Source organism: Podarcis pityusensis (genome assembly GCF_964106645.2).
Source record: "Podarcis pityusensis genome assembly, chromosome: Z".
NCBI classification, from domain to species: Eukaryota; Metazoa; Chordata; class Lepidosauria; order Squamata; family Lacertidae; genus Podarcis; species Podarcis pityusensis.
This window is the reverse complement of record NC_138044.1, coordinates 10,329,588-10,353,998: the sequence shown is the minus strand read 5'-3', so window position 1 is coordinate 10,353,998 and position 24,411 is coordinate 10,329,588. Positions and strand designations below refer to the sequence as shown.

At 41.7% G+C, this 24,411-nt stretch overlaps 1 protein-coding gene across 3 annotated transcripts in view; it reads left to right on the top strand.

Annotated features, from left to right (window-relative positions):
* The window catches only part of C5 (complement C5), a 69,427-nt gene that overhangs the window by 9,265 nt on the left and 35,751 nt on the right, over positions 1–24,411 (top strand). For all 3 annotated transcript variants that reach the window (XM_080990777.1, XM_080990776.1, XM_080990778.1), the window contains exons 6-20: positions 5,134–5,216; positions 6,535–6,625; positions 7,590–7,695; positions 11,607–11,733; positions 12,442–12,557; positions 14,706–14,906; positions 15,654–15,857; positions 17,073–17,282; positions 17,785–17,934; positions 18,675–18,804; positions 18,958–19,023; positions 20,232–20,435; positions 22,412–22,496; positions 23,083–23,159; positions 23,972–24,111. In XM_080990777.1, coding sequence (XP_080846903.1) covers positions 5,134–5,216; positions 6,535–6,625; positions 7,590–7,695; positions 11,607–11,733; positions 12,442–12,557; positions 14,706–14,906; positions 15,654–15,857; positions 17,073–17,282; positions 17,785–17,934; positions 18,675–18,804; positions 18,958–19,023; positions 20,232–20,435; positions 22,412–22,496; positions 23,083–23,159; positions 23,972–24,111 — 1,990 coding nt within the window. The remainder of the gene's footprint in view (positions 1–5,133; positions 5,217–6,534; positions 6,626–7,589; positions 7,696–11,606; positions 11,734–12,441; positions 12,558–14,705; positions 14,907–15,653; positions 15,858–17,072; positions 17,283–17,784; positions 17,935–18,674; positions 18,805–18,957; positions 19,024–20,231; positions 20,436–22,411; positions 22,497–23,082; positions 23,160–23,971; positions 24,112–24,411) is intronic.

Sequence of the window (24,411 nt, the reverse complement as noted above, 5' to 3'; positions counted from 1 at the left end):
AGCCACTCAGGGCAGCTTACAGCATATATAAAACATAGTAAAACATCAAACATTAACAGCATCCTGATACAGGGCTGCCTTCAAGGGCTCCCAGTAAGAGACAGTGATCCACCTGCTGGACTGTCAGGCAGGGGTGGACTTTGGTCTTTCAAATCTCAGCAGCACCCTCTGCAAGTCCAGAATTCGATGTTCTATTGCCTCTTGCATTCTGCTCAATTCACTACATCACCCACCCCCAGGCTCTGTACCCAGCGAGGCAGAACTGGTTAAAGGTAACCATCCCCCTGACCATTAGGACCAGTCGTGGCCAACCTGGGGTTGCGGCGCTCAACTCGCTTTATTGGCCGAGGGAGCCGGTGTACAGCTTCCGGGTCATGTGGCCAGCATGACTAAGCCACTTTTGGCGAACCAGAGCAGCGCACGGAAACGCCGTTTAGCTTCCTGCCAGAGTGGTACCTATTTATCTACTTGCACTTTGACGTGCTTTTGAACTGCTAGGTTGGCAGGAGCAGGGACCGAGCAACGGGAGCTCTTCCCTAAATCTGCCTCTGTGTTAGATAAGGACTTCAGCCCCACCATGACGTCTGCTGCTAGGCTTCTCTGTGGTATAGGCTGAATAAATTTAGTTTCCTGGCTATAAAAATCCGCTTGTGGTGTGGTGATGAGCAACAGTGGAAATGCAATTGTGGGGCAGGGGAGTTGGACCATTTCTCCCAACAAAGTCCCAGCAAAATCTCCCCTGAGCCATTCTTTGCACTGCAAGGGGCTTCTGTCCAGTGTCCTGTTCTCTCAATGGTAAACCAGGTGCCTATGGGGAAACCAGGAAGCAGGACCCAAGGACAAGAACACTTTCCCCTCCTCTGGTTTCAAGAAATGGTATTCAGAAGCCCTGCTGCCTTCAGCTGTGGTGTTTACAGAGCAGAGGTTTCCAACCTTTTTGAGTCCATGGCTCCCTTGACCAGCTACATTCTTTCTGTGACGCACCATATGGGGAAACATGCACGAGCCTCAGATGCCCTGTTAGGTGACCCCTTGCCTGCAGAGCTGGCACCCCCTCATTCCTTTTTGAACACCCTCCCTTGGGGAGTGTTCCCTCAGCCTCCTCCCTTCTTCTTGCCAGTCTTCCGGGCAGCTCCCGCAGCTGCTCCTGGTCTCTGAGCCATGCCCCCTGCCCCAAAGAGAGGTGCCTCCTCACACTGACCCACTTTATTCTGAGGCCACCTCAGCTCCTGGCAACCAGCACCCCCTGGCCAGCCCCAGAGGCACCATTTGCCTGGGGAGCTTGTTGCTAGAGCCACTGTAAGCCTCTGGGAGACAGAGAAGCAAGAGGGCATCAGAGGAGGGAGGGAAGGAAAGAGGGATGGAGATCCGTATTGCTCGCAGCACACCTGACCATCATTCAAGGTGCCCCAGGGTGCTACGACACACTAGTTGAAAACCTCCTCTTATGAATTCGTTTAATTCTTTTTAGAAGCCATCTTGTTTGGTGGCCCTTACTACAAGTTCCATAGTTTAACAATGCATAAATAGCAGCTTCAGTGGAGATTGTTCCATTAGGGGAATGGGAACATCAGTCTACCTGCCCTTACCCTGCCTTACCTGTTTACCTTAAAAGTAAAGGTAAAGGGACCCCTGACCATTAGGTCCAGTCGTGGACAACTCTGAGGTTGTGGCGCTCATCTCGCTTTACTGTCAACCAATCCAGAGAACAGCATTGTCTGTCAGCTCCCTCCTCCTTAGTGTTATCCCTTGAGGAATTCCACATGGAGGAGGATGGAGACAAAACTAGAATTAGTTGACACATTGGCTCTAGCGATACCTACTTTTGCCCCCCCCTTTCCACCTGCTTTCCACCCTACCAGTCCCACAGAACAGTTTTAAGGGGAGGGACTTTGGTTGGAACTACAGCTGTGAGGAAAATACAGTGGTACCTCAGGTTACATATGCTTCTGGTTACATACGCTTCAGGTTACAGACTCTGCTAACCCAGAAATAGTGCTTCAGGTTAAGAACTTTGCTTCAGGATGAGAACAGAAATCGTGCAGCAGTGGCACAGTGGCAGCAGGAAGCCCCATTAGCTAAAGTGGTGCTTCAGGTTAAGAACAGTTTCAGGTTAAGTACGGACCTCTGGAACGAATTAAGTACTTAACCTGAGGTACCACTGTACTTTGATTCTTCTTCCCTGACCACTGTGGTCTTCCTGGAACTCCAACTTCACCTTGATTGCTGTTTAGATTTTTTTTTAAAACCATGCATTTTAATGTCACCTGTGCAGTTAACATCACATCACATCTCGTTTGGCCCTTACAAAATCCCTTAAAGATACAATAAAGGGATGTGCAGCACTCTCAATGTACAGTGGTACCTCTGGTTAAGTACTTAATTCGTTCCAGAGGTCCGTTCTTAACCTGAAACTGTTCTTAACCTGAAGCACCACTTTAGCTAATGGGGCCTCCTGCTGCCGCCGCGCCACCAGAGCACGATTTCTGTTCTCATCCTGAAGCAAAGTTCTTAACTCGAGGTACTGTTTCTGGGTTAGAGGAGTCTGTAACCTGAAGCATCTGTAACCTGAAGCATATGTAACCTGAGGTACCACTGTATTTGAAAGGGTCAAAACATGTTTCCCTTTAGCCCTCTAGGGGGTGCTGGAAATTCATTTTGTGTTTGAAAGCAAGGAGCAACATAACTGGTTTCTTCCTTAAGGAAAAGATGACAGCTCTGTTTTTTTAATGCTGTTCGCCAGCCCTCTCTAATCGCATGCTACATCGCGCTGTTTCAGTGTGGTGGCTCAGACTTGACTGACTGCAGTCATAGAATCATAGAATTGTTGTAAGCTTCATTGTGCGGACCCTTCCAAGCGTCCCTATTTTCCAGGAACGTCCCTGATTTAGAGAAGCTGTCCTGGTTTCTGACTTGATCCCGGAATGTCCCGCTTTTCCTTAGGATGTCCCTATTTTCATTGGAGAAATGTTGGAGGGTATGGAGTTATCTGACCCCTGAGCCGTCTGAAGGCAATCCTGTATAGGGAGGTGTTTTTTTTTAAAAAAAAGTTTAATGTTTTGTTATTCTTTTATATATGTTGGAAGCTGCCCAGAGTGGCTGGGGCAACCCAGTAAAATGTGTGGGGTATAAATAGTAAAATTATTATTCTGGAATGGGATGTCCCTATTTTCATCGGAGAAATGTTGGAGGGTATGAATGGGCACGATTTCCAAAAGAGAGATACTAACATTCACAGACCCCATCTATACATTCATCTATACATTTAAAGCAGTTTCAAAGCACATGACACAGTCATTGCCTCCCCCCACAAAATCCTGGGAACTGTAGTTTATTCAGGGTGCTGAGACCGCTATCCCCATCAAACAGGTACAATACTCAGAGTGATTTAACTATCAATCTGTTCCCAGCTTTGAGAGGGGATTGGGGTCTCCAAAGAACTCCCTCACACTTAACAACACCAATGTGGTTCAGTGACTAGATCAGGGTTGCTGAGGTTTTTAGGTCCCACAGCACATTTAGATTTTGGAGCGAGTGGTGTGGGTGCCACCCCCCTGGCAAACTTTTTGCTCCCCCATTCTGCCTGCCATTGCCCTTCCCCAAAACAAAAAGAAATGAAATACATGCACACAGACTACGTTTTCCAAGCGATCAATGCACAAGCCAGGTCCTATAGAATTAATCCCAGTGCTGAAAAGCACACAGAGTTGAAAGAGGAAGTGGGCAAGAGAGTCACCCTTCTAATTTCCTTCTTAAGCTCTGTGTAAATTTCAAAGGATTAAAAAAAATAACTTTCACCATCTCAAAGGAGCTGTGTCTCTCTGTGTGTGGTGAATCAGGTTTTGTGAGTGCAAGGTGAAGACCTCAAGGCAGACCCTCTAAGTATTCCTATTTTTCAGGGACAGTCATGGATTTACAGAAGCCATCATCCCAGTTTCTGATTTGATCCCAGAATGCCCTGCTTTTCCTTAGGATGTCCTAATTTTAATCAGAGAAATGTTGAAGGGTATGGTAGGACTTCCCTATTTTCATCAGAGAAATGTTGAAGGGTATGACAAGGGCGTCGTAGGGCCCATGGTAGGGTTGCCACTTTTGGTTGGGCAAAATAAAGGACAGGTCAGGCAAAATACGGGATGGGTTGGGGGAGGAATTGGAGGCTAAAAATTACTTGGTGCAGAAAGGACTTCAAAGCAATCCATTACAATGGCACACACAGTTAACAGCGGTTTATTCAATAGAAAAAGCAAAAAACAAAAGCACTATAATTTACAACTATAAGAAAAATATTGCATATTACATGCCATAGTTGAGCTTTGTAATGCTAATTGGTTTGATACAAACCAGCATGAAACATCACAGTTGCATAGTGTTCAGCCCAATCAATTGCAAGCTATTTGTAACCTCAAACAATACTGGAAGGGAATTAAGCAAAATTAACATCTTGCCAGTCAGCAAGTCATTCTGTTTTGAGAATATAGTCTCTCTTTCTCTCCTTCACCTTTCTTGTCTACTTTCTGTCACTTCTTGCTGCATTAAGCAGTGGTTTGCCTTCAAATATAATAGGGAATGGAGTTGGGATTTTGCCACAAGACAGGGAAACATATAGTTTGTTGGAGTTTTGGCACATAGGGGCATGGCAGGAAAAACACACTGGCTACTACACGCGCAGCAGAGCTCTGCTTGGTAAAACTTTGTAAAGCTATTTGCTTAGAGGCAAGCCTGGAAGGAACTTCACAGTAACAATTCCCCCAATTTCTTGGAACCGATCTGAAACCACAAACATTTGTAAAACGTTACTGAAAGGAAATAAAGCGAAATTAACATCTTCGTTTCTGTAGGTCACCCTCTGTCTGTGCAGTTTTGCAGAGGAGGAGGAACTAAAATACAGAGAAAAAGGTGTTGAAGCCTGAAACAGCACAGAGGACACTTTTCTGCAAAAAGGAAAAGAAAAAGAAAAAGAAAAGAAAAAGAAAAAGAAAGATGCCCTAGCCTAGCCCATGGGCACAACTTTAGTGGTTAGAGGCTTGACCAGGGAAACTGGGTCCAAATTCCTGCCCAGCCAAGAAGTTCAGTGTGTGGCTTTAAGGCTTCCTTTCCCCATTTTTTTTTTTAAATTTCTCTTTCTCCCCATAGATTTGGTTATTGGACAATAAAAGCCAAGTATCAAAAGGATTTCACAACCTCTGCCAAAACAGGGTTTCAAGTTAAAGAATATGGTAATGTGGATATTTATATAGATACTGTAAAGCCAATTCACTAATTCTCTTTTTGGGGGAGGTATATTATAATATTCTTTGAACTGGTAATGAGTAAGATGGACATATTTATTTGTTAACTGTTTTTAGATGTCCTTAGATGTTTGTAATGTTTTGTTTTGTTTTTAATTGTATTGTTTTGTTGCTCGTGGTTTGCTGCCCTAGGCTCCTTTGGCGGGGAGTGGGGGCAGGAAGAGTGGGATATAAATTTAATGAATTTCATCAGTGGATTAATTTCATGAATGGTTAAGCAGTTGAGGACTACCATACCTAATTATCTGTTTAAAGTACTAAACGACTTGTGCCCCAAATATCTGAGAGACCACGTCCTTCCTTACAATCCCTCTCAGGTGTTAAGATCAGCAGAGGGAGCCATCTCGGTAGTTCTGCTGCCCTCAGAAGTATGGAGGTTGGTGGCCCAGAAGAGGGCCTTCTCTTGACAGCCCCTAAGGCATGGAATTCCCTCCACACAGAGATGTATTTGGCACCCTTGTTATGTAGTTTCTGGTTTATGCTGAAGTCAGACATCTTCACTCTGGCCTTTAACACCGTATAGATATACAAATATATAGATTAGCACCCACCTTATCCCCTTGACTATAATGTGTTTCAAACTGTTTTCATTATGTATTTTTTAATTGCTGTAACCAGCCCTGGGTGAGTAAGAAATCTAATTAATAATAAGCTCATTGGAAGCATGTTCTACAATTATGCAAGGAAAACTTCCAGCTGGTTATCAGCATGGAGAGAACTGAGAGAGGACATGATAGCACCCATTAGGACATGATAGCACCCACTGGGTGCTATCTCTCCTAATATGCACATTTTTATAAGTAGATTTGCCTGATATCCAGATATTTGAAAAGCAGCTTCCCGTATTTTTATATGTTATGTTCACTAATGACTGCATTAATAATATGCATACTTTACCCTAATATATGCATCTTTGTATGCATTACTTAATTTGAGAACTGTGTTGCAAAATTCAGAGTAGTGCCAGTTTTTGAAGGGTGATTGTGCTTCAATTCACATATTGTTTCAAAAAGTGAGAATCAGGCAAGTTTGCTTCTAAATTTGAACTGAATCAAATTTCTCCCCCTTTCCTGCTCTTAAGCAAGGAGCTGGTCTAAGCACATGCCTCCAACTCTGGAAGGAGGTCTGGTGAAAACAGGTGCTAGCCCTAGCAGTGAATGTTCTGCAGAAATAGATTTGATCTCTTTTATACAGTACTTAAAAGTAAAAGGGTTTAACTGAGCTTTCTTCCACTTCACATTTCAAGCATTGCCAAGCTTCTCTGTCATGATAGAACCAGAAAAGAATTTTATAAGCTCTCAGCAATTTGAACAATTCAGGATCATTATTAAAGCGAGGTAAGGCGGGCTTGTGCATATTGCATCCTTCTTGTTTGTCTTTGGGTTTGCTTTTTAAAAGCAATTATTTTTAATGGGGAGGGGGGCGGGATTTGCAATGTGAGAGTCTTGTCTTGTATCCTTTGCAAAGCTGTAGTGGATTCTGGAATGTAAAACATGGTTTTCTTCCTCTTAATTGTTTGTACTCTTGTTTTCTGCTATAATTGGTTGAAGTTGTTTATCTAACAAAATGTACCGGTATATACCACGTAATTGTAAATAAAAGGTTATGTTCATCTAACTTCTACTTTGAGTGGACACATTGAAATTTCTAGATCTAAGTTAGTAACGAGCATTAATTTCAGTGGGTCCTTTTTGAATAGAACTAGCAATGGATACAACATAAAACCTCTTAGCGGTTTACATACAATATAAAATATACATTAAAATTGTCAATAAAAATCAAAGTTAAAGAGCTTACAAACCCCAAAATAGAACTATAACGAATCATTAAAACATACCGTATATTGAAGCTAAAATTATAGCTCAAAATACATGTTAATCTAACTAAATTCTACTCAGAGTAGACCCACTGAAATTAATCAACCTAAATTACTCTTGCAGTTAATTTCAGTGGGCCTACTCCAAGTAGGACTAATGTGACAGAACCCAGCGCTTCTGAAATTTCATTCTTTACCTCATTGTGATACATTTTTTAAACAAAGCAACAAAACCCTTCTTGTCTGAAATAAATCAGTTATTACTATAAGTTTAGCTCATAGTTTTCTGTGAAACAGTGTCAATAACTGGTGGAGTGGTTTTGTTTTGAACTGTTTTTAATATTGTCTTTTAAATTGTAGTATCTCACCCTGTGGTGTTATGATAAAGGGTGGGTACTAAATTGAAATATTAATAATAGTAGTAGTAGCAGCAATAGCAATAGTAGTGATAATAATAATACTTCTACTTTACTGTTATTTTCAAGATATTTTTACAACAAGAGATTGGCTAATGCTCAAGTTTATGTCCGTTTTGGAATAATTCAAGGAGCTGAAAAAAAGATGCTTCCCAGAGCATTGCAACGCATTGAGGTAAGGTTGGATCAAAAATAATTACATCAGGCCTCCTGTCACATTTCCCAGTGTAGCTTCTGAGGTTTAGATCTGTCTCCAGGTTTACCCTGACAGTTACTGAGTGTCAGCATTCCAATTTTAAACTAGTACTATCAAGGGTATAAGGAAAACATGAACAAACCACAAGGCTACTTTGGACTGAAATTGAGCAGACAGTACCTCATCACAGAACGGTTTTATCTTGGCTTGAGAAGCCAGGCCACATCAGTTGATGCCTTGTTGATTTTCCATGAAAGTAAGCCGTACTCTAGCAGGACCATGTAACATTTTAAAACAAAACAAAACACATTCGGACCAGCAATTTATTAAAAAGTCCAGATCTTACAGCATGGTCCTTTCAAGCAAGGCTTGTCTCCTACAGCAGTGCAGCCATGGAGTCAAAGGCATCTCTTCCAGTCTTTCTTCTTCCCCATCTTCTTCCTAGCACACCTTGTTCTAAAAGACTCTTCCTGTCACTGTGAACCCACATCCTGTCACCACGGCAACCCCTGTCTTCCCACGCTCAGGCTCTCAGATGGGCTAACATGACATTTCGTCATTTTAATGCCTCGATCCCAGGTGAGGCACTGGCTTGGAAAGAAAGCTTAGCCTGTATTTTCCCACTGGCCTGCAAGTTTCCCTTCAACATTCCAAATAATCAAAATCCTACAATTTATTAATTTCTAGGATTTGGGGTGTGTGTCCCCAAATCTATAATAATTAATATTTGTATTCACAGTCAATGCTTTTCATTTTTAAACCTGAAAGAGCACATTTTAGGGCTCTCCCAGAGGACCTATTTATTGAGCATCCATCCTGATTTGCTTGCACAAAGTTTACGTGGTGGTTCGATGATATTTGGACTTCATTGCGCTTTTGTTCTGATTTGCTTGTGTAGCATTTAAACATCTTCCTGCTAATTATTCATTCATCCTATGCTTTTCAGTGCATTTCCCAGCAAAAACTCTGGATTTGTTGTGCCAGTTGCATCATCATCATTATGTAAATTTCAATACTACCCTCCATCAGAGATCACAGGGTGGTTTACAGAAATGCACTTTGTTTGAGCAAACATATTTCTGGTTTGCTGTCAGCTGTGAATGATGGAAGTGCACTTGAATTTCCCTATAGCGAACATGAAACTGTGTGAGGGGATTTTGTTGTTTGTTGTTGTTGTCATTTTCTGGTTGCCACTTCTGCATGTATGCATGGAAAAGCTACCGATTCTAACACATATGAGAAGTTCTCAGTAGACAGCTCACCGGTATATTTTGCCTGCTTGAACTTGAGCTTTTCCTACATCCATGCTTCAAAAGTAAAGGATAAATTTCACTTTTGATGTAGGATAAGGCTGAGAGGGGAGTCTTGTTATCTGAGCAGCCTAGGAGTTCTATATACAGTGGACATTCGGGTTGCGAACATGATCCATGCGGGATGCACTTTCTCAACCAGCAGCGTTCGCAACCCGCAGAGCTGCGTCTGTGCATGCGCGGATTGCGATTTGGCTCTTCTGTGCATGCGCAAACCTCCATTTAGCTCTTCTGCGCATGCACAAAGCACAATTTAGCGCTTCTGTGCATGCACGGCTGTCAAAACCCGGAAGTGACCCGTTCCAGTACGTCCGGGTTTTGGCATGTCCATAACCTGAAAAAACGGAACCTGAAGTGTCTGTAACGCGAGGTATGACTGTACACTGCCCAGGCTAGCATCCTGGAGAGGTCACTGTGCAGTTTGACTTCATCCCCAGAGGTGCACTCTCTTGAAACAGACAGATGCAAACTCATCCATCAGGGCGAGTGGGGCACTTCACCAGTCTCAGTCTGGCTTCTTACTGACAAGCAGTCCAGGGGGTGGCACTGCCTCTCAGCTTCCTCCTCTTTAGGTTCAAAGTTGCCCTTGCAGGACTCAGCAGGGATGTAGATGGGGACAAAACTATAATTTGTTGGCTCTGCCTGTCACTAGCTCTGGTGCCAGCTGCTGCTGGGCTCCCTGCCTTATGCTCTACCAGTCCCTAGTAGGCACCAGCCACCATTGGCATCTAGAAATGTTTATGAGGAAGATTGTCTCATAGCAGGAACAGACAACCACTAGCCCATGAGTTGGAACCAACTGCAAAGTCTCTCCCAATGTTCTTTTCAGTAATAGGTGCATTTTTTGTGTTATTTTCAGTAATATATATATATTATATACAATACATGTATTTTTAATGTGGATATTTTTACTAATGATACACATTTATGTACATATATGCAGTTTGGGCACTTTTGAATTAGAGAATTAAATAACAAAACAAAACCATTTTGGTTTGTGCATTCAGTGTTAATTAAAATGCAAACCCAACTGAATATCTCCCCCCATCCCAAATCTCCACTCTTTAAAAATATATAAATGGTTTGACTTGGAAGCCAACCGTTTCCACATTTTAACTAACAGCCCAGTCCACAAGCCACTTAAACATCAGTTACTTGGATTTAAGATGATGCAGACCCGGCTTCCAGCCAGGTCCTCCCTTGAGTGGGTGAGAGTGCATGTCTTTGAACTGCTTCCATTTCCAGCTGCTTCTGGGAACTCAGTTTGAAATATTTGCTATTACTTGGGCAGATGCCAATATATTTTCCAGGCAAGAAAACATTGGTGTTCTTTAGAATTTTTCATTCTTCAGATCAGCTAAAAATGAGAAACGTACTTCAGAGTTGCCAGGATTTGTAATTCGGCAAACAACTGCCAACTATTTTGGTGCTCCTTTCAGGATTCAGAAGCATTTGTCCCAAAAACTAGGTCAACGAATGAAGTTATTTTTGTTCTTTTTAGTTTAGTGTCCTGATTTCAAAAGTGAATCAGTCAGCCATCCCACTGATGAACACTTTGGTGCTAGAAATGGGTATCATCGCAATAGTGTGAAATGGCTTATGTTGACACTGTGTTGCAGGATGCTATCCAAGTCTAATTGGTTGGCTGTATTGCTTTATGCCAGGGATAAGGAACCCACGGCCCTTTCAGTGTTGTTGTTAAAATTTCTATACCGCCCTTCATCCGAGGATCACAGGGCGGTTTACAATATAGGAAAAAATAATAATAATAACAACAGCAAACAAAAACAATACCCCCACCCCGTTTAAAAGGCCATAGATTGTTTAATTAGCTAAAAGCCTGGGAGAATAGGAATGTTTTTGCCTAGTGTCTAACAATATATAATGAAGGGGCCAGGCAAGCCTCCCTGGTGAGAGCATTTCACAGGCAAGGAGCCACTGCAGAAGAGGCCCTTTCTTGTGTTGCCACCCCTCAGGTTTCTCACAGCGAAGGCACGTGAAGAAGGGCCTCAGGTGGTGATTGCGAGGTCCAGGTCAGTTTGTAAGGGGAGAGGCAGGCCTGGAGGTATTGTGGTCCTGAGTCTTTTAAGGCTTTGTAGGTCAAAACCAGCACTTGGAATTGTGCCCAGAAAGTGATTGGCAGCCAATGCCATTGGGCCAGGATTGGCAGTATATGCTGCATTCAACTAAGTTATATTAAGATTGGACTCCCTGAAATTAGTGGATCTAGTCACCTTACAAGGCTACAGTTCCCAGAGTTCCCTGGGAAGAGGGTTGTACAGTAAAACCACCCTGAGAATTGTATATAGATGAGGGGGAAAGGAGTTCTCTCAGCAACTCTCAGCATTTTTAGCAAACTACAATTCCCATGATTCTGTGGGGGGGGGGAGCCACGATTGTTTAGAGTGGTATGATACTGCTTTAAATGTATAGTGCAGATGAAACATAACTGTATTTTTTTAAAACCTCTTTGAAATCATTGGATAAAAGGTGGTATAGAATTTTTTTTGTAAATAAAATGAATAAAACTGTCTCTGTGCCTGGATAGTTTCTGATACTGTTATGTATCTTGATCATCAGATGGAGAATGGATTAGCAGAGTGCAATTTTAACAGCAAAGTAGCTGTTGGTGAACTAGGTTACGGCAGTCTCCAAGAGCTTGATGGCGCAATACTTTATATTGCCGCTTCAGTGCTGGAATCCACAGGTAATTATCTCACATTCACACACACATACACACACTATCTCTGGCCCCACTTATGTCATATTATGTGACCAGTGCTTTTTTTCTAGGGGGACGCAGCGGTACGCATACCCCTAAACATTTTGTGAATCTAAGTTTGGCCTCATTGAGGGGCAGTATTTCAATATGAGCAGGAAAATGAGAGTATCCCTAAACATTTTTTTTGGGGGGGGGAGCACTGGGTGTGACCACACTTGGAATACCATGTTCAGTTCTGGTCTCCTCATGTCAAAAAGGACAGTGTAGAGTTGGAAAAGTTTCAGAAAAAAGGCAACCAAAATTAGCAAGGGGGTGGAGCAACTTGCCTATGAAGAAAGGTTGCAATATTTGGAGCATTTTAGTTTAAAGAAAAGTAAGTGGGAACCATGATATAAATTTACTATCTATTTATTGCATTTGTTAATATAGACCACTTGATATATACCACTTTACTTGGAGTAAAACCTCTAAGTTGTTTACAAGAAATATTTAAATTATCAATAAAAGCAATATTTCTTAAACAAACAAACCATGAACGTTCATTTATTTGCCAAAATTCATACTAGAATAGTTATTTATTTTGTTCTAAACAAAGCTTATTTCTGAAAGAAACTCAGGATGGCTAACATGACACAGGTGTTGTTTTTTGTATTCAGTCCTGTTCTCACAAGAAACATCTAATTTTTTTGCCAGGGGGCCATAGCGAAGACAGTGAACTTTTCAGTGTCCATTATGTTCTGTCACCTTACAAACTCACTTTGGTTGCTACTCCTCTTTTTGTGAAGCCTGGACTCCCCTTCTATATTAAGGTTGGTTAACATGACTAAAGGAAATGCACAGTCAGCGGAATTACCATAATACGTTAATAACAACATCATGAGATCCCTGCTCCCATGCAGCATCTACTCCTTCAAAAGAAAGAATCTTAGTTTGTGTCCAGATAAGGGGGCTTAAAGATGTAAATTGATTGTTCAGAGATTGCCAGCTAATCACCAGTAACAGGATCAAACAAACACAACTTAATTAGATTTCCCCCAGAAAAATTAATTTGCTTGTTTTCCTCTTCCCTCCCCACCACCTGCCATGTCTTTTTAGATTTTAAGTAAGAGGGCAGGGACTGTTTGTTTTTTTAATCAATTTGTAAGCCACCCTGGGAGGTTTTCCAGCTGAAGCGAACAGTATAAATGCTTTGAATGAATGAACGAATGAATGAGAATGGGTAAATCCAGATTAAATGAGGAACGAATGCAGGCTGGCATAGTGTTATTTTATAAAGTGCAGCTTTGGCACATTTTCCTTTAAAAGTTAACTAAATAAAATTTCTCCCTCTTTTCCAAATTGGAAAAGTATAAAGCATATGGTAGAACATTATTACTTGGTGTGATAGTGAGGAAGAAATGTTCCCAAATAAATCCACTTAGTTTGTGCAAATATTTGTCATCTCTCTCCCCACCCCGCTCTGTTTGGTGCCAGTGTTTCATCTGGCTGCTGCTCCTTTGGCAGATTTCCCCTTGATGCTGTTTCTTCGTGCTTCCTGGTCACATGGGTTGGTCCCATTCAATCAGGAATCCCACGGCAGTGAACAGGATGGCATCACAGCACCACATAGCCAATCATATTTGGCTATGTGATAGCAGGATTGAGGGCAACTGAAGGCAACCGAAAGTGAAGGCAATATACATAAATAAGCAAACATTTACTCAACAATTATTATTTTATTATTATTTACTAAATTTGTATACCACCCTATATCCATAGGTCTCATGGTGGTTCACAACAATAAATATGCCAAAAAATAATTGAAAATGGATGTTATTTTTGACACTGCTGTCATTGCCTGTGAAAAACTGTAGAGGGTTTCAGCTCAGATTTACAACTGAACTGGGGATCCCTTGATTGCTATTGTATATGTGGTAACAGTTACCTGTCTCTGATTCCTAATAATAAAAGAATACAGATATTTTGTACAAAAAAATGGTTTAAAACATGTGTGATGTGCCTCAGGCCTGTGTGTGTGTGTGTGTGTGTGTGTGTGTGTGTGTAAAAGAGAGAGAGAGAGAGAGAGAGAGAGAGAGAGAAGAGAAGAGAATATAGGCCTCTAAGCCTCACTATCTGTCCCTCAGACACTCCCCAGGTCACACCTTATCTGGCTGTGCTTCATACCCTTTTTGTTTACCTGTAGAGAGGGTATAGTTCAGCAGTAGTAAGAGTATTAACAATTTTATTTGTTTAGCTGTAAGCGAACCAGAGCAGCACACTCAGACAGATATTTATGTAGAGGACACTGGGTGGTGTAGCGAGCGGAATGAAACACAAAGAAATGGTGCCCCAAGGGCAATTCCTTATAGACACCATTTGGAAACACTGAGGGCATAACACTAAGTCTTAATTTTGTAAGACTCATTTTGCCTGAAGCGAAAGTAATTAACTCCAGATAACTTTCGGGTGGCTTGTCTTAATACATGGGCACAGCCTAGAAAATCTCAAGGATAGCTCAGTTGGTTAGAGCATGGTGCTGATGACTCCAAGGTTGCAGGTTCATTCCCCGTATGGGACAGCTGCATATTCCTTCATTGCAGGGGCTGGGCTAGATAATCGTTAGGGTCCCTTTCCAACTCTACAGTGCTATGATTCTGTGATTCTGTGGATAGAAGCTTTCTCTCTCACACAAAAATCTTTACTTGAGATTTAGACATTGACTGCATCCTAATCAGTATCAAGTTTTCTAGCAAGTGTATGTAGAACAGCTAACTTGTTTTTTGGGGCGTTATGTGTCTGTGTTGTAAACTACTCAACAGTGCAAAGGTAAAAATTACACCTGTTGCTCTGCTCACTTTTGCCCCTAGCTGGCCCATGGCCCATGGAAGGTGGCCCTCAGGTTGAAAAGAGCTTCCCCATTCCTTCTTTAAAAGAAGGTTGTATATTATAGTGAAATGATTTTGTTTCTGTGCTAATAGGTGCAGGTGAAGGATACAGCAGATGCCCCTGCTAGAAACATACCCATTGTCTTCACGGCTACTGCTTTCAATGAGCAAATGGAAGAGAACGTGTTAGTTCAAGAAGGTGCAGAATCTGGGAGAAGGCAAACAAGCCAGAACGACGGGACAGCTTTATTTGTGGTTAATATTCCTTCTGACTGCAAAGTGCTGGAGTTTCGAGTGAGTTAAATTCTTTTCGGGTTTCCGTTCTTGTACAGGCTGTACTTTGAGACTGTATATTTTGGCCTGTGTGCAGCGCATTTGGAACATTCCCTGCCCCGCTTTCTAGTTCAGATGGGTGACCTTGAAAACTGGATTTTTATATTTAAACACAGTGCATTACAACAAAAAATACTATTAAAAATATACTGAGTGTGTGCCCCCCCCAAAGGGAAGGGGAGTGCCTGTCTTAAACCATATTTAGAAACTTGACAGCAAGAGGTGTTGGGAAAATGAGATGTGTTTAATGTTAAGACTTGAACTACAACATTTAATTGATTCATCTGTTATACTGATCATTGGTCTACCTTGTTCAGTATTGTCAGTGCTGACTTGTCAGTGGCTCTCAAGGCACCCTCAGGTTCCCAGAGTGTGGGGAAGGAATGGCAGTCATGACAAAATAAGTGGACCCTCAGCTGATAGGAGATTATAGGAACAAAGGAAGCTGCACTATGCTGAGTCAGACCATTGGTCCACCTAGCTCAACATTGCCTACGCTGGCTGGTAGGGACTCATCAGGGTTTCATGTAGCCGGAACTTTAAGCCCTACATGGAGTTGCTGGGGTTTGAACCAGGGACCTTCTGCATGCAATGCTTATCCTCTGAGCGACTGATGTTTCCTAGACCTTCCAGCTTGTTGACTTGTACTTTTTTAGACTCTTATTGCCCCCATGGACTTAAATTCATTTTGTTTCCCATCATTTCCAGATAAAAACCGCAGATACCAGTTTACCAGAAGAAAATCAGGCCAGTGAAAGCTACGAGGCAAAATCATATGCTTCCCTCAGTGGAAGTTACCTGTACATTGACTGGGCTTCAAACCACCAATTGCTACGTGTGGGTGATACCCTTCACATCAACATACACCCATCAAGCCACTATCTTGATAAAATACATCACTATAGCTATGTGGTACGCACAGAAAAAAACAACCCACTTGCCTCTTAATGTATTGTCTTTAATTGCATTGAATTGTCCCTCAAGCTTCCAGGTCTCATCCTGCCATTGCATGCCATGAAGCGGGCACCGCAGCCAGGAGATTTTGGGCGACACAAAAGACCAGCAAATTCACAAGTATCTAAGTCTGTCTCTCACTTTGCTTTCTTCAGTGTTATGTATACTAAAGCAGAGACACCAGTGTTGCTTACATATACGTCCTATGATGCCCACAAAGGGTCTCAGTCACTCATAATGTGCATGAGACCTTTCACTGTTCCTGCTCAGGTCTGCACTGGCTCATTTTCTCCTGCGTTGAAACCTCCCCCCCCCCTTAAACATGCCAACATCTCATTTGCTGCCAGGATTGGACACCCACCTATCCTTTCATTCTGAACGAGGAGAGAAGTGCAAAGACCTTCTTCTAAGCAGTGGATATGGGGTTGTATCCAGTCCCAGTCTTACTGAGAGTGGATTTGTTGAAGTTAAGGACCATGATTAACTTAGGTCAAATAATTCCATGGGTCTATTCTGAGTAGGGCTAACATTGGATACAACCCAATAGACTTGCCATACAACATGTTGTCCTGTAAATCACCTCCTGCAATGATATGTCTCAGAAAGATATGACACCTTAATACTTGTAGCTCTAGAGTACGTTACACTCTGCTAACTCTTTGAAATTGCCCTCTTCAATTTCACTGCCAATTACTCTGGCATTTTTAGGGTTTCATCAAGCAAAGCACGTTCTTGATTCTCAATGTCAGTTTTGTAGGAAGCTGCCTTATGCTGAGTCCAGTGGCGGAGCTTCATGTTCCGGCACCGGGGGGTGGGAAGCGGGCAGGGGCGGGGTTGGCGTGCATCCCGGGTGCATGGCGCACTGCCCGCAGGGGTGTGGTGCATGTCCTGGGGGCATGGCACGCCATTTGTGGGGGCGTGGTACCCAGCGTGGGCAGGAGGGCAGCCACTATGGCACCCCACCGGGATCGCACTGCTGGGGGTTGTGTGCTCCCCCCGCACTCCTCTTCCTCCGCCAGTGGCTGAGTCAGGGCCAAGCCCAGTATGGTCTTCACTGATTGGAAGCAGCTCTCCATGTTTCAAGCAGAGTTCTCTCCCAGCCTCCCTGGATCTCTCTCTCTCTCATCCAAAGCCCATTGTTTATAACTTAGTTCCTTTCCTCCTTTCCTTTAGATCTTATCCAAAGGGAAAATAAAAGCCCACGGGACTCAGGAGAGAGTTAAAGACTCCACTTATCAAAGTCTAAGATTTCAGCTAACGAAGGAAATGGTCCCTTCAGCCCGCCTACTTGTCTACTACATAGTTACAGGAGAGGGAGCTGCAGAGTTGGTAGCTGATTCAGTCTGGTTAAATGTAGAACAGAAATGTGGAAACAGCCTTGAGGTGAGTAACGTGTAAGGGGTTGGTGACACTGACCAGTTTGGTTTCTCCCATTTTTCTTCTCATTTTTTTGAACACTTCCCCACATCACTTTGAAATTTATTTCATTGCATCTTTAAAAAAGATTAAAATTGTCCTCATGAAAAATTTTATGCGAACACCTTTTTCTAAAGCAACATTGCCTAAAAGCACATTTTTGCAAAATAATCTTGCAAAAAATGACAATGCATTTTTAATTCCCCACCTCCAACTAATATATGGATTTATATGTATGCTGAACCTCAGTAAATCATTGATTGATTGATTGCCTTTCTCCCAGAGGTAGGACTCAAGGTTTGCTACTGGGGGGGATGGACTGAATTTCAAACCTCAGAGGAGTGTGAATTTCTCCATTGTGTGTGTGTGTGTTTTTTTTAAAATATGAACACACTTTAGAGAAAACTGGGACCCAGTCAGGTACCATTCCTTTAGTGAATCCTGTTTTTCCCTCTCTTCTCCTATGCAGGTTAAATTATCAACAAGTGAAAGGTCACACAGCCCAGGAGATTCAGTTTTGCTTTCTTTGAAAACCCAGTTTGACTCTTTGGTTGCTTTGTCATCTATGGATGTGGCAATCTACGGCATCACAAGATCAAAGACAAGGCCCATGGAAAGAGTTGCGTACTTGTGCTCCAAACAAAAGAAATCAAAACAAAAATCTGTTTGCATTGTGTTACACTGGGGGCAAGGAACCTTTCTCAGCCTAAGGGCCTCAATCCCTCTGGGGCCACCTTCCGGGGGCACACATACCCATGTGCAGAACTGTGAATATAAATGTTAACTTCATGCAGTAGTCTAGTTACTACACACATTCACATACCTCTCTCTAGCTAGACAAACAAGGAGCATTCCCAGAGCTCAAGGACACATTCCGGCCAGGCAAAAACACTCAAGGAGGGTGCAAAGCAGGGCCAGTGAGTAATCTGACCTCGGGAGAGGGTCACATTTGGCTCCTGGGCCTGAGTTTCCCTACATCTATGTTTCATATTTACAGCATGCAAATTTTGACAACGAATATATAATATTTGAATAAGTTCATGTAAATATACAGATTATAATATTGTTTGACTCCAACTCAATGAGTTGGCCATGCTGGCTGGGGCAGGTGCAAGTTGAAGTCCAATGGTAGTAGATGATGTGAGTTGTAGTCCAGTGGCATGTGGAAGGTCGCAGGTTTCTCATCCTTGTTTTAAATTATATGGTGTTTCCTAGGCCCTCCCACTCCCATTATCTCTAGCCAGCATGACCAATGGTCAGGGAAGGTGGGAGTGGCATTTGGAGGCTCACAGGTTTCTTACCCCTGATAATATAAGCTGAAAATAGTCCTCCCCTCTTGTCCTTTTCCTCCCCCCATAGGCACTTTTGCAGTTGGAAACAAGTGATCTTGGCTGTGGTGCTGGTGGGGGACAAAGCAATGTCGACGTGTTTCGAAGGGCTGGACTCACCTTCCTGACCAATGCGAATGCTGATGATTCAACAGAAACAGGTGCCCCCCATCCCTTTTGACCACAAAGTGACACCTTTTCGAAAGTCCTCCCTAAATATCTGGGGTGTCAAGGCTTTTTCATTTCGCTGCCAGCTTTATAAAATAACGTTTCTCTCCATTGCCACTGGTTTTATCTTTGATTTGTTTCCACAGATGAAGCTTGTCAATCTGTTGTAAGATCCTCACGGTCCACCATCGAAGAGGAAATTGACAAAATGGGTACAGCATATGCCAGATGTTTTACTCAGTAGCATTTTTTGTGTTGAAGAGGGGAACCGAGCGATTTGTGGGAAATATATTTGGTTTTGTTAACCATATATATGATTTCATAGATCTAAGGGCTAGGGCATTGCATTATGGGTAACTTAAGATGGGGAGTGGCCGCCACAGATGGGAGTCGAGCTTAACATTTTGCCCAGAGGACAGGGACAGATAGATCTGTCTATTTCATCTTCTCTTGGTTTCTCATTTTTCCAAACTTATATTCAGTTCTCTACATTTCTGCAGCAATCTGCAATTTTAAAAAATGCTCATGGAAATATTAGTGAACATTTCTCCCATTATACAAAATTTTGTGTAAAGCTTTAACTAATATGCACACTTTTGAAATCCATTTTCCCTGCTAATGACTTTTAATGTTGTTTCCACTTATATATGTGTTTACTGCACAGAATTTCTCTATTATATGCATTTTTATATACATTATTTGGTTGGAGAACTGTATCACAAACTTTGATGAAGCATGAATTGCAAAGGAAAGCTGCTTTTCAGCTCATAATTGGTTTGAGAAGCATAAATTAGGAAGTTTCTCATAAAAATGCAAACAAAATTAAATTTCTCCCTGTTGAGGAACTGTTGTATTTATTTTTATAGTCATGTTTTTCACAATGACATCTAAACTGTCTTGTAAATTAGGGATGGAAGGATCCATCAGTTTTGGTTTTTCAATCTTAAATTCAGTTCTCCACATTCTATAGGGGATTTGGGAATATTAAAAAATCCTCTTTTAAATCCATCATTCTTGGAAGCAATATCCCCTAATATAATGCATGTTATTTTTCACTTATATTTTCATTTTTATGTGCACTTCCATCTAATATATGCATTCTTGTAAGCATTTTTTCACTGGAGTATTGCATTGCAAAACTCAGATGATTTCAAAGGCCAGCTTGTGTTTCATTGCACATCTTGTTTCAGAAAGTCTGAATTTGATAAGATTTAGCTTTAAATGCATACAGATTCCCTCCATCCCTAACAGCAATGTAGGAAGGCAGTACGCAAATTCAAAAAGAAATGAAAATGGGGAAAGGGGACTCCCATAATAAATTTTATCCACATCCCTAACAGGGAGATGCCCCAAACCTGAAACTGGTACTGATTTTACTATGCCATGAGAAAGAGTCTAGCATTATGTATTGTCATTTCAGTAACCTACTTTAAAAGACAAGACCTTCAGAACTGCTGTAGAACTGGAGCAGAACTGTATCCCATCATGCAAACTTGTGCCGAGAGAGCCAACCGCATTAAGTCTGGTAGTCGCCTTTGCATAGCAGCTTTTAAGCGCTGCTGCGAAACTGCAGAAAACCTGCGGCGGAATGAAACTCACAAGGTTTTAATACTGGCGAGAAAAGGTAACATTACCACATGACGCCGTTTGGAGGCATGCTACTGTTTCACAGGGGATTTTAAACAAAGGAAATGAATGGAATGAACAGATGTTTTGGTCAGCCAACCAAATTGGGGTCTGATGCTCAAGCAGTCATCCTGATCTGCTTGCAGAAAGCTTGTGTGGATGTTAGATGTTGCATGCCATCCTAAGCAGTGGATATGGGGTTGTACGCTTATCCAGGGCTCGGTTCCTCTGTTAAGAAGGTCAACAGAGACTGTGGAGTCTTTAGGATATACAGTTTGATTCACACACACACACACACACACACACACACCCCTTGGGCATAGGATGGAGGGGCTCACTGTATCAACACTCCGAAATATATTGCTTTTCCATTCGTCACAGCTCTAGATCCCGCACACAGCAAGTCATGTCTCAACCCCCAGTTCCTGCAGCATCAATCTATTCCAGCTCACTCACATGCAACTCCTTAGCCTGGTCCCACTTGTTACACCTTTGATTCTTTCTCACTTAGAGGCAGCTAATTGCAGCCCAGCTCATTCCTTTAAAGTGGAGTACTAAAGTGACCATCTAGTCTTCATCCACAGATGAACATTCTTGACTGGTTCCCCAACCTTCCCCAAACTCATAACAGATTATATCCTGTCTTTACTGATTTGTTCATGGGAAGATTGTATGGCAATGAGCATTCATACTGCCTTCATCCTGATTTGCTTTTGGGGTGTTTACACATCTTCCTGTGAGACATTCATTCATCTCACACTTTTTAATGCACTTCCCCAATTGCAATTCCTCATTATTAAGCAAATTTGTTGAGTACTTTAACTACATAAACACAGGGTTCTAGCCGATTTTAGTCCTCCAAGTAGTACTACTGAATTTAACAAGCATGATAAACTTAGGTCCATTCATTTCAATGTGTCCACTTAGGGTAAACCTTAGTTGGATACAACCCCTAAAGTTTTGATTGAATCCTTATTGCAAAATGTTGACAGTGTGGAGATGCTGATGGAACTACAAAATTTCCTCAAGATTTCCCATTAGATTCTCTTAAACGTGCAAGTTTCCTACTATAGTTATAAATGTTTAGTACGTAAATAGTATTTGCTGTAATGGCAATCAACCAGTCAATCGTTTTATTTCTATTCTGCCTTTCCAAAGTTAAAACTCAATGCTCAAGGTGGCTCACAAAATATAAAAAATTACATAACGAACATAACAGAAGTAGTCATACACAACAAAACATCAAAAAGAACACAATCAAATTGAACAATTTCCACATTTAACATCAACAACATTAGCAACCCCCCCCCAAAAAAAACCAACACCCACTGACTAAACCTTCCCTCAGCTCAAGAGTCTGCTCAGCAGCCTCAGCTTTTGTAGCTGGAGTTAGCCAGGGCGCTGTTCTCCTAGGATAGGTAGAAAAGGCCTGAAAGGTCTTCCACAACCTATAGCCAAAGTGCACCTATTAAAAACTAGCCTCCACTGCCAAAAAGGGGCGGGGCGGGGGAGCAGGAGAGAAAATGCAATACAGTGGTACCTCAGGTTACATACGCTTCAGGTTACGTACGCTTCAGGTTACAGACTCCGTTAACCCAGAAATAGTACCTTGGGTTAAGCACTTTGCTTCAGGATGAGAACAGAAATCGTGCTCCAGCGGCGCGACAGCAGCAGGAGGCCCCATTAGCTAAAGTGGTGCTTCAGGTTAAGAACAGTTTCAGGTTAAAAATGGACCTCCAGAACGAATTAAGTACTTAACCCGAGGTACCACTGTACACACTATATGGAAACTGATCCATACAAATGAGCATATCACCCTTGATCATTGGCCATGGTGACTAGGGCTGATGTGAGCGGGAGTCCAACAGCATCTCTAAGGACTACAGGTTCCACATCCCTGTGCTGGTCCTAGCAGTTCCTGACTACTGGCTGACTTTTCTAATTTTCTGAAATTCCTTTAAAAATATTTTCCAGCCCTTGATGCCATGTTGAATTTGGATCCAGAGATCCGAAGCTATTTTCCTGAAAGCTGGCTTTGGGAGGTTCACCCAGTTCACAGGTACAGTAGTCTGGGAGAGACTCGGTCGTTTTGACTTTAGCTGTGGCCTAGGATGAAACTGCTCTCTTGAATGAGCTGAAGTATCTACTGAGAACATTTTCACAGCTAAACCCAGGAGAACTGCTGCCAGCCAGTATAGACAGGACTGAACTAGATGGATCAGTGGTCTGATAGTTGTCTGGTAGCTTCCTTATAGTGGATTGAGCACTGTCTCAGTGCATACGACTTACATGCAGAAGGTCCCAGGTTCAGTTTTTATTATTTATTGAATTTATATACCGCCCTATACCTGGAGGTCTCACAGTCCCCAGCTATTCAAGTAAGGATGGACAGATCTGTGAGTTTTGATTCTCTTAGTTCCTCATTTTTCAGTTCTCCGGATTTCTGCCACAATCTGTGATTTTATTTTTTATTTTTTATAAAAAACCTGCTGAAAATTCACCAGCATTTTAGTGCAAATTTCTAATATACACATTTTTGCTATAAGAGAATCCATTTTTGTAGTATATTTTTTTAAAATTTTGGCTGATGCTTGTTAGCTACATTTTTTTGATGTGTTTGCCTTCCCCCCTCCTAATAAATGCAGTTTAAAGGCTCTTCCTGTGACATTGCCAGATTCTATCACCACCTGGGAAATACAAGGAGTTAGCATTTCAGACAAAGGTATGTATAAAATGTCTCATTTTGTTGTAGCCCTTCTTAGTGAGCAAGTAAAATTTAAATGAAAAATGAGACAACTGGGGACCTCTGAGATTCCAGCTTTGCTTAACCAATGTGTCCAATACACAGAGGAGAATTGGGATGTCTCCCAGGAGGTGTGTGTGTGTGTGTGTGAGAGAGAGAGAGAGAGAGAGAGAGAGAGAGAGAGAATGGTGGGAGATTCAGAATGAAAAAAGGAAGTCCTTCTTTGTATTGTGCATAGTTAAAGCATGGAATATTTTGGCACAAGATGGCTGCCAACCCGAACAACTTTAAACCCGTCTTCCCTTGCACTGCCTGGTAAGGGCATTAAGATCAGAAAATGGGTTTTATATACTTCTTACATGCCAATATGGCCTTCTAAGTTGTTTGTAACATCAATGATAAAATCCATACATAATTTAAAAAACAAAACAAAGCAATTCCATCAAAGCATTAAAAACATCCACAATGTTAACCATCATCATAAGGAATGGATAAACTTCCACGTGTTTGACTCATAATTCCATTCTGTTCCATTTCCTACATCAATCTGCAGATTTAAAACAAAAAGCCCTTCCTTCCCAAAAAGCATTTTAATGGTATTTCAATAAACATGTTAAGCTATTAATTCTGTTAGTACTAACCATATTGCTCACCCATATGTATAAAGTGCATCAGTAGTTTAAAAAAAGCATTAGTAAATGCTATTAAATACTGACTGGTTAATTAATTACTAAATACTAAATACTACTTACAAATGGTGTTGTTTGTTTGCTTGTTTGATTTTCACACAGGTATCTGTGTTGCTGATGCACTTCAGGTGCAGGTAATGAAAAACGTCTTCATAGATGTGCATGTTCCCTATTCTGTTGTCCGTGGAGAACAGATAGAATTGAGAGGATCTGTTTACAATTACAAAGGTTCCAGAACCAGGGTAAGGCTCTGACAGAAAATGTTGCTAACAGTTAGGGATGGGGGAAATGTTGGAGTCAGTTCACATTAAAAAAAAAATAAAATCTATCAGATTCGCACTTTCCAAAACAATATCAGAACCCAAGCATAGCCGTCCTTTGCAATTCACACTTACATCAATTTTATGATACGGTTCTCCAACCAATGTTTTGCTAAAAACTGCACATAAAAATTTAAAGTGTGCATTAAAATGAATATATTAATGAAAATAATATGTAAAAATGCATTTTTTGCAAGCAATTTCTCTTAATACTTTAGTCAA